The 10,348-nt window shown below is 45.6% G+C and overlaps 1 protein-coding gene across 3 annotated transcripts in view; it reads right to left on the bottom strand.

Annotated features, from left to right (window-relative positions):
• LOC119450737 (calumenin-B) overlaps window positions 1-7,635 on the bottom strand; it is a 28,966-nt gene extending 21,331 nt beyond the window's left edge. Inside the window, exons 1-3 of one of the 3 annotated variants that reach the window (XM_037714251.2) lie at window positions 7,570-7,635; window positions 3,940-4,075; window positions 1,826-2,005 (exon numbers count right to left, since the gene is read on the bottom strand). In XM_037714251.2, coding sequence (XP_037570179.1) covers window positions 1,826-2,005; window positions 3,940-4,044 — 285 coding nt within the window. In that variant the 5' untranslated portion in view covers window positions 4,045-4,075; window positions 7,570-7,635. Of the gene's footprint in view, window positions 1-1,825; window positions 2,006-3,939; window positions 4,076-5,962; window positions 5,986-7,498 lie in introns of those variants that run through there. The other 2 variants (XM_049666177.1, XM_049666176.1) reach the window with 2 other exon arrangements.
• Window positions 7,636-10,348: the final 2,713 nt, after the last annotated feature.

The raw sequence follows: 10,348 nt of genomic DNA on the forward strand, positions 1-10,348 counted from the left end.
TACAGAAAGCGCTTGTCACATGTGAACCACAGATGCACACTTCGTTTTCTTTACATCTCGTGTGTAAAACTACTGCAGCTGGAGATCTCGAATCGGTCTGTCTCCTCTGAGCATGCTTTCAAAAGAAAGCAAGTCTCGTGCCAAGCTTCTCCTTCCTCTTCTCATGTTCCTGCTCTAAACCAACGAATCATGCTTACTGTCTGTCATTCAGTCTTGTCCAAGACATTTAGCCAGAAACTGCGTCCTCAATACCAAAAGAAATTTTTTTCCTGGTGTGTTGCATGTAGGCCACATTCATCAATAAGCGTTCATTTTACTATGCCCCACTGTTAGGAGTATGCATATCTGCACATACATTCTGAAATCTACATTTTGCAAAGGGCTTTAGCGTGACACATATCGACATACTTATTATTACTGTTGCAAGGTGGGTTATATACACTGAATAAGTGCATTCAAAGTATGATATAATGAGCACTGACATTACAATTTATTGGACATTACACAGTAAACCTCAAATTTTCAAGTTTCAAGAAGTTGGCCTTCTAATACTGCAATAGCCTCACAAGCCTTCTTTCCATTTTTTATTATTGCGATAGCAATTATATGGACACTGCCAGCGGATTTCTGCCGTCGCCGTGAGGTTCCGTATAGAGTCCAACGGCGATAAAAACGTCGCCACATGGCGTATGCTGTATGTGCAAGTGAAAGCGCGCGAAGGGCACGCGCTTTCATGGGGAGCGAACGCACGGCGGTGAGCAAACGCTGCTTCTTCTGCCGCCCGAAAGGCCGTGGGGGGACGGAAGGGAGGCAACGTTTAGCTGCGGCACCAAATGCGTATTTATATAAAAACGTTGCGAGGCGACAAGGTGGTAAAGACTTCCGACGCTGCTCGACGAGTGTCCCGTTCTGATCTCGTTGAAAACCTCCAAGCCGCCACCAGAGGCACCGGCAACAGCCCCCAACGCCACCGCGCGTTTGGTGCGAACGCGGGCAAAACGCCGACGGCGTCGACAACAGTTCTGCGTTTTGCTGGTGCTGTTGCATGTCCAAGTTTATACAGCTGATAAAACTACTATTTTTACTCCGTATAGCTCTCTGCTAATTTGCTATCGCAATTGGTGCTTCGCGTTTCGGTTGAAACTGCGACATTTTTTTCTTTCCCAATATCAGACCAACGTGTATCACCAATGCTTGAATGCAGACATGTCCAGTATAAGGTGTAAGCACTCCCAACTACCACATTTTCACGCGTATAATATAAAAAATTCGGAAAATTTAACAGTAATGTCTGGGTGCGGATTAAATTGAAATTTCACCTCATGGTGTGGCTTCACAGCAGCGCATGCGGCACTGACATGAACCAAGGCAATGTTTTTCCCCATCTAAAGTTTAACTCCTAAGAAACCCCAACCCAGAGTGTTGACGGTCCCTCTTCCCTCTTTCATGGTCAGCCCTATTCGTACTCCTTTCAGACCATCATATTACGTTTTCATTGGGTTAGCAATCAGCCCGTGGTGCCGGCGAACCAGAACTCGGATCACGAGAGCAGCGCTTGACGGCAGTCCTTTACAGCGTAGCAGAAGGTTACCAGCGTCGCCGAAGAGGTGGAGGGCAGAACTGCTGGCCGAAGATATAACATGGAAGAGTCGTGCATCCGCGAAACTGTTTTATAAAGATTTGAGCATCGTTGTGTGCAGCTATATGTGAGGGTTATACGCGCTGACTACTTTCCTTTCGAGATGTTGTAATTGGGGGTACGGGTTACATGTAGAAAAATATGGTACAATCTGTGATCACAGAAAATAAAACAAAGGCTACTCACGTTGTCCTTGTCAATCTTGTCAACAATCTTCAGCAGCCGTTCCTTGCTCTCAGCCGGCGAGAGCTGGTCAAATGTCTTGGCCGTGTCTTCCCCAAGAAAGGCCTCATGGTCATACTCAGGGTTATGCTCAGACTCGCCCCCCTCTGGGTCCTCTTTGTAGTGTGGCTCATCACTCAAGGGCTGCATGTGTGTGCATGCGGAAAGAATCCATACAAAAATGACACAAACACATGCCTAGGTCTGACAACTATCACCAAGTGCAACTTAGTAATCAGCAAATTTACATGTAGGCACTGTGTACACTGCGCAACATATATTTAAAGCAAGATAATTGCACCCTAGCAATTATGTGATAAGTATCTATATTTTAAACAGTGAGTAAATTGCGCACATTACGGTTAACTGTAGCCACAATGGGGATTTCAGATTACTGCATATAAACTTGCCACTACAGCTTCAGTGAATTCACGCTAGTGCGGTTCCACTGTACTATAGAATTTTTTTACGTGCTAATCATTGTATGAAATTAACTCTTCTATGAGAAACACTGCATCGACAACGGCACACTTGAGGAATATTAATAAAAGATGCTTCCCAAGTGCTACAATAAAGCACTCTTGTTACTTGGTACCATTTTTTACCAAGTAAAAAATTACAGCTGTGTACAATATACACTGGGAATTATAGTGCATGTTCACTGCTTTACAATCTATATAGGTTACCCAAGTACTCGCAACAGTGATAGCTTATATATTTGATGTATTAATATATCCATATTGGTTGTGTAATTAATGATCTTGTGTAAGCCAATTAAAATTATTCCTGAGGTATTACATGCCAAACCAAAATCTGACCATGAGGCACGCTGTAGTTGGAGACCTCAGATTAATCTTGACCCTCTAGGGTTCTTTACCATGCACTGAATACAAACACAGGCATTTTTGCATTTTGCACCCATCAAAATGCAGCCACCATGGCTCGGATCTGATCCCACAACGTTGTGCTTAGCAGCGCAATGTCGAAGCCACTAAGCGACTACGCCAGGTCTCATGTACACCAATAACAATGATGCCACATATAACAGCGTATTACACACAAATATCAGCCATTTCAGCACAACCACTTGCATTAACTATATGCAAATATAAACTGCTTAAGTAACAGTGGATGGAATCTTGTAAATTCGAACATACTTAATTCCAACTTGCGGTTATTCTGACACTGAAGTCATGTTGAAATTATGTGCATTTCAGTGTGCGAAAACGCCAGGCAATTGAAAGCATGAGTGTTGGTGACAGTTAATTCGAACATACCGCACTGCTGATCATGCTGTCAGCAGTATAACCCATGCTGCGGCGCCTCCGACCTGGCAGTGCAATCGCGCTCCGGCTGCTGTTACTGTCTCCTGTTTTGCGAGTGCCATAACGTGGCATGCCAAAAATTAGCCACACTTCCAGACATCACTGTGTTCACTATGTGCACATGAGCCAACAAACACAATGCCGCATTTAAGTCCTCCATTCAATGAGCTTCCTTAATTCGAACTTGATTTAATTCTAACAAATGTTCAGGCTCCTTCGAGTTCGAATTATGGAGATTTGACTACAATTATGATAGCATGCTGCATGTAGCTATCAACTTCTTTCTTATATTACCAGAATAGGGGATTAATAGAATTTTCACTAAACATACAATGTACCTATATAGGCTGGCATAAGGGTAAGGGCTGGGATAAGGGTTTATACTGGTCAGATCAAGTTTGATAAGATCGATGACAACGGGCTGCATGGAGATGAGCAAGTGGCACAATGCTTGCGCATACTCAGACAACTCCAGTGGAGTTTATGCATATTTTTTTGGCTGTGTCTCAACGCCATTTTGGTGTTGGAAATAAAGGTTTGAAAAACACGATCTGATTATGAGGTATGCCGTAGTGGGGGATGCGGGATTAACTTTGACCATCTGGGCTTCTTCAACATGCATCTAAATTTAAGTACGCATGTGTATTTGCACTTCACTCCCACCGAAATACAGCCGCCGTAGCCTGTGATTGAACCTGTGACCTCAAACTCAGCAGTGTGCAACACCTCAAGCAGGTTCGAAAGAGCGCGCACCTTGGGTGTGTGGATCTTGCGGTGTTCCTCCCTGGGGATGGCAATGGTCAGCGAGAGGTGGAGCAGACACAGACCTAGCGAGTAGCGCATCACCAGAGACGCCATGGCAGCACGCTTGTGACAGGTCTCCTACTGCCTGCAGTGGGGGGCATCAGAACAGTGACAGGGTAGGCAGTCAAGCTTTCCATTGTATTGTTCATTAGCCCACAAGCACCTGGCACATAGCTGTTCTCACATGTATCTTGTGCATCAATTGTTCATCTTATTTCTGTCTTATTTCAACAGACAGACAGAAGAGCGGCAAATAAGAGCTGCCCTTCAGCAGCTCTTATCAGCCTTTCAATACACGCCCGTGTGCATCTGCAATTTGCTTCGACATGTTCTAAATGAGCATTTTCTCACGAGTCTGTGCAGAGGTGCAGGCCCGAAAACTGCCAAAATATGATCGAGTTTAACATCCTCAACAGCTTAAGGAGGTAGCATATTTGATGGGAAGGAGGGGAGGAGGGCCCTGGATTGATTTTGACGACCTGCGATTTTTTTGACATGCAGACAAAGACCAGCATACAAGTGTTTTTGCATTCTGCCCGCTTTTAAATGCCAACTGCAACGAAATTTCACTATGGCTAAATTTGTTATAAATGAGTAGTATATACCACTGAAGCAATCTTGGCAAAGCAGCAGGGCTGGTAATTGCATCGCTTTCTCGTTAGAAGAGTTTAAACAGCACCTAAGAAGATGAGACATACACCTGGTGGCTGTCACTGCGACGTAAATCCCAGCATGCCGCCTCCAAGATTTTTCAGCGTGCCGTGGGCACTGCCTTGTCTCAGAGGCAAGCAGTAATGGCGAGTTTTTTTTTTTTTTTTTTGCAGTTCCGGTATCAAAAACAGCTACTTTTGCTAGCTTTTCATTCTGTTTGCGCTCATCTTACAAATGTCAATTTTTGTATTCTATCGTAAATTAGGCTTTGGTCGAAAATTTTGTAGCAGTTGACCTTTAAACATTACCATCATGAATGAAAATCAAACCCACAACGTCGTGCTCACGAGGTGAACATCACAGTCACTGAGCTATGACGTTGGCTCCAAACTGAGCTCACATAGCCACACGCAGTTGGCACAATATACTTGCACTGTCCTCAGTTACACTTGGTAGCCCAAGCAATGTCTAGAGCTCACTTTCGGCGGACGAGTTCAGCCCACTAGATGGACACAGAGGAGAACAAACACGCAACACAGAAGTGCTGGCATTTGCAATCAACAAAGTTTATCGTAGCCAAATGATGCATGACTTGCGACTTGCAGGTGTCATTGCTTTGTGTTGTGCCTTTCTTTTTCTGCATACTGTCTACTGCACAGAATTCCATTCAAAACGAATGTGAAGCAACTAGCACATACTTCCATACTTCTTTTAGAGGTTGCACAATTGATGCGGAAGTTGTATGCAGTCTACTACAGAAAAATCAAATGTGACACAGTATTTTAAAAATTACGCAAAGTAACTCCCCCGTGATGTTGCAGATCATAACAGGAACATCTTGCTGAAGATATTAAAGGAAGATTAGGAAACCCAACTTGTCAAAATTAATCGCAAGCCCTATACTACGGCCTTTATCATACCCTACTTCACAGCATGTTAAGCCACACAATTCTTACAGAACCTTTATTCTGTTGAAAAAAAAAAAAGAAAGAAAGAAACGAAGTTCAACTCAGTTAATACTACTTTTGCAGTCTCGTCAAGGCAGAAGAAACCACTTGAATCTGCAAATACGTGAAGCTTTGGGACATTTGGCAGTCAAATTTCAAGTTATTGAGGTTCAATATCCCAAAGTGACACATCATTAATGAGGGGCACTGTAATGGAGAGCTCGGATTTAATTGTGACCTCCTGGAGTTTTTGCATCATCGCACAAACAGCTTGAGTAAGTTCAGCCAAGACCTTCAACCTTCTCTGCTATAGTGATTCATCACTTGTCAACAAATTCCAAGCGAGTTCCAAAAGAGCAATGTGTCACTCTCACCAGATGTAATCTTTGCCCTCAGTGTCCTTTTAATGCTTTCGAGACAGAAAAATAAAATAGGTCAGATTGAAAGGAAAGCAAGAAGTATGCTGCACTCCGAGATATCAGAACAAAGTGACAAGAGAATAATGATGAGAACACGAATGCATCCCAGACAACTGGGCCAAAAAAATAACAAAAAATGTACACGTATGCTGGACACCAAAGAAACAATAAAAGCAGCATTGGAATGCAATTATAACCTGTTCGAACACAGAATTCCCGCAGCTGTGATAATGTCTTATCAGTTTATACTTAAGTGACTGGTTGGGGTTAACATACGAGCTATATGAGATATTTCGTAGCGAATGGCGTTGACCACCTTAATTTTGAGAGATAAGTTTTCACCCCTTGGGATCTTTCAATGTGCGCCGAAACCTAAGTACACATGCATTTCTGTACGAACCTTTATCAATGTGACACACTGTGAGATAAGAAAAGATAACCATTGAAGCAATAGCTGTCCTTTGCAACAAACTATTCAAGCAATGCTTTGAGTGAATAGTTGAGGCAATATTTACAACTTATTCATTAACTACCTTCACAGACATGCTTGAACGGAATATACCGCGCTTATTTATTAATTGGCCGCATTCACAGTAAATTCTTCTAACAGCGCGACCAGCGAATGAGTATACATACAAAGAACAATACTACTAAAGCAAGAGGATGTAAATAGGAATAAGCGGGCGAGAGAGAACGTCAGTCGTCTAAATATAGCGGAGCCGAGCTCCAAACATATCCCACGCGCAACTGTGATGGAACGATCGAGCTGAAGGCGAACGAAGGCTACGAAAAAAAAAAAAAAAAGAAATAGAAAGATGCTGCTCCTTCCAATAACGCCACATCATCGCTCGCCGTTCGTCTCCCGACGAGTCAAGGCGAGCGGCGGAGTGACCCGTCGCGCGGTCTCTCACAAACCGGTGTAAAAGGACACGTCAAAAGCCACAGCTAGAGCGCTCTAGCCACTGATACGTCGGCGAGAAGTCAAACAAGCGCAAATCAGCCGATGAAAATCTGGGCGATATCGCATTTGAAAAAGAAGGCGCGGTTCTCTCAGAGCGATATGTCATTGAAGGCGCGCGGCGAAGGTGGAATACCTAAACCTCAAACCACGCCTCAAACTCAGCAAAAGTCCTGCGTCGCCAACGGCGTTATTTTTAAAAGCGACGTCCACGACCTAACGAGACGGGCTGCTTGCAACGGCGCCGGCGTGGAGTTATAACTGCCGACTTTCAGCGCCTACAAGCTCCGTCACGTTCAGTTAAACAGCAAAAAAGAGTTCAGAATTAAACGACGCCTGTATTTTACAAATAAGGGGATAAAAGTGCTTTCCAAAGAGTTCTATCGGCCTCCGGCCGTTTCTTTTCAGTGCGTGGTGAAAGGGTCTATTCAAAGACGACGTGAAACCGAACTCGGGAGGTAACGTGTGTGACGACGCAATTTGCCGATAAGAAGCAGAGCTTTACAAACGAAATGCCACGCGATATGCGATACCTGCTAATAAGGTAGTTTAAATGCAAGCACTTTCTCTTCGCTCGCGTAGCAGACAGCAGCCGCAAACTTACCCGTTGGCACTTTTGACGAGCGCAAGCGTGGACTCGCCGCTGTTGCCAGGCTGTCGGCTGCCTCGGGGCCTTCCTTGGAGAAACGGGAAGAAAGTCGGGTGGGGCGCAGCGGTCAAGAGCGCCGTTTTTGAACGAAACAGCTGCAACGCGAAGCACTGATGTTGCTGGTGCCGAGAAATAAATGCTTTTTACTATCTGCCTGTTTCCATCACTTGGACAAGTTTGCTGAACACTCCTTTACATTATTTATTTATTTATTTTTATTTATTAGATAGTGTGGACTCAAGGTCCAAGCAGAGTGCACGGGCATCATAATATGGAACAGATAATATACGAAGTTCTCCACCACACCTCAAGTGCCGTTGCCACTTCAAGCCGTTACCAGGGAGAATGGAACGCCGCCAGCCACCACTTGACCGCTGCCGATCCTTCGGCTCGGATGTGACCCGCTTCTACACTCAAGAAGGCTGAAAGTGTCACCGGTAAACTGGGCACAAGCTCCTAGCAAACGGGCGTATTAGTTGATGGGTGGCCGAGGCAATTGCCAATGTTGAGAGCAGCAGCGTAGGGTGCGGTCCTGGTAGCGGCTGCGGCCTGACGTCCTGCCAGCGTTCGCCTGCCTGAGCTGGGTCGGAGAGCTGGAGGAGCTGGCTGGCTCGGCTTGGACCTAGGTGCTAGGTGGTGTTGGTTGGGGACGCCAGGCGCGGATCCAGGGGGGATGTCCGGATGTCCTGACCCCCCCCCCCCCCCCCTCAGATTTCTGCATCGCCCCCTCGCTGACAGGGGGATGGCCCTGTCGCAAAAAAATATGGTCACCAGCATTCTTCAAAAGTATTTTTCGCGAGTACCAGTGGTAGCAGCCATGTAGAAGTAAAGCTAGCTCGCTCACAAGCTTAGTTGTATTCCGTAGGGGTGTGGTGTCGCGAAGTTGCCGTAGTTAATTTTTCTCATGAACACCTTGGACCTCCTGGCGCCGGCCGTGCCTGACTCGTCCCGTCGGTGGCGTCGAATGAACGAGGAGACGTCCCTTTTGCCAAGCACGCTGATGTGCGCGCGAGCGCCTTCGCACCTGATTAACTTAGTTCCCCCTCGGGGTGTCATCGGTTGCCTCATTGGATGTCATCGGTTCCGCGACCAACCTACTTAATGAAAGAGATCTCTCGCTGAAGTGTTTATATATAAATAATAACAACTAACAGCTAAACTAAGAACTACGCATAGACAACTTTTTAAAACTGTGATCACAGTTACACGTTGACAATATCCAGCACGAGCACAGTACCATTCGTACGCTACAAGTTTTTCATTGTAACTTCGCAGTTTTATTGTCGTACATTAAGAATAGGAGGCTCAAACCCGCCGGATCCTTTTATTTGAGTGGGCGTTCTCGCGGAGCGGGGCGAAGCGTTCTCGCGGGAGCGTGACGTCAGCGGCCAACGCCAGCGCGCGGGTCTAGGATGGCGTCGCGTGGTTAGAGAAACGGGAGCAGATGCGCACTTTTTGTAAAAGGATGACGTCGAGTGGGAAACAAAACATGAAGACGCTGGCTCGCGCTCTCGGCTAACACGCCACATCGTTCTTGTAGATGGCGTCGTGAGTCTTCATACGCGGTGATTCGCATATCGTAAACACCCAGCGTAGTGGTTGCCGCGTTGGAGCGGGGCGTTACGCCCGTATTCAAGAACGTTCCTCTAGTCAACACAACACCTCGACTCAAGAGGAAAGATAGCACCGCCATCCCTCCAAAGAAGTGGTCACTGAGGTTCACTATCATTCACGGGAATTCTTTAGAATTGTCGCATCTTTATCACTCGAGAGGCGGCGCTGTGCTCAACAAGGTGGAGTGGAGGAAGAGCTTCGAGTCGAGGGCTGTTTGAGAATAGGGGAGTTAGTCCTCCAAAGCAAACGAAGGTGTCTCAGCCGAACACAAGGATCTTAAGGAAATCAAGGTGTCCCAATAGAACTCCAAAAACGGACGCGTGCTTACGAATTTATAACCAACCTGCAACAGATCATCCCAAATTTTATTTTAGGAAACAATACAGACTAGATATACGGGGTGTTCAAAATTAAGCTTTATGGTTTTCTTAAAATTAGGCACTGGGAGGCACGGGAAGACCACCTGCGCAAATAAGTTATGTGGCCAGGGGGACACAAAGTGAGATGATAATTATTGCGGTTAGCAGCCGAATTAACTAAAATTGAATAATTAACTTTTTATTGACTGTAGTAAGTGTGTATGTTTGTATTCAAAAGTTAGATGCAGTCGTGTTTCTACACAGTTTCACTTGGAAGAATTCTTCTAGCATGTCTGTGCTCCAAGATATCCAACTCCATATTTTAATTGTGGGTCGCACGATTACGCATGCAACTTGCAAGAGAGTGAGGATCGGCGCAAAGCTCCTCCCTGATGTGACGCGGCTTTTGCGTGGGACGTTGAGTCTGACAACGGGGCGAAGGCATTGGCAAAGATAATAACTGTCCCCCTTCCCCTCACGGCTGGCGAAATGAAAAAAAAAAAAAAATCTAAGAACCCGTAACCGCTGTCGTAACACGCGACCGTGCAGCCTGTAAAGATGGCGGCAGCTGCCATGCCGAGATAATGACGCGAGCGGAGAAGCCGGAGGGCAGTGCGTGTGCGTAATGGTGACTAGACGACCGGGCATGGTCCTTGCCTGGGCTACGCAAATAAAGTGACTGCTGATTTCCAAGTATGGTAAGTTTTATTGAAATCATGAGCAACAACTGCACCATCAACAGCAGAAACCTTTTTAGCTAT

Source organism: Dermacentor silvarum, chromosome 4, assembly GCF_013339745.2.
Source record: "Dermacentor silvarum isolate Dsil-2018 chromosome 4, BIME_Dsil_1.4, whole genome shotgun sequence".
Lineage (NCBI taxonomy): Eukaryota > Metazoa > Arthropoda > Arachnida > Ixodida > Ixodidae > Dermacentor > Dermacentor silvarum.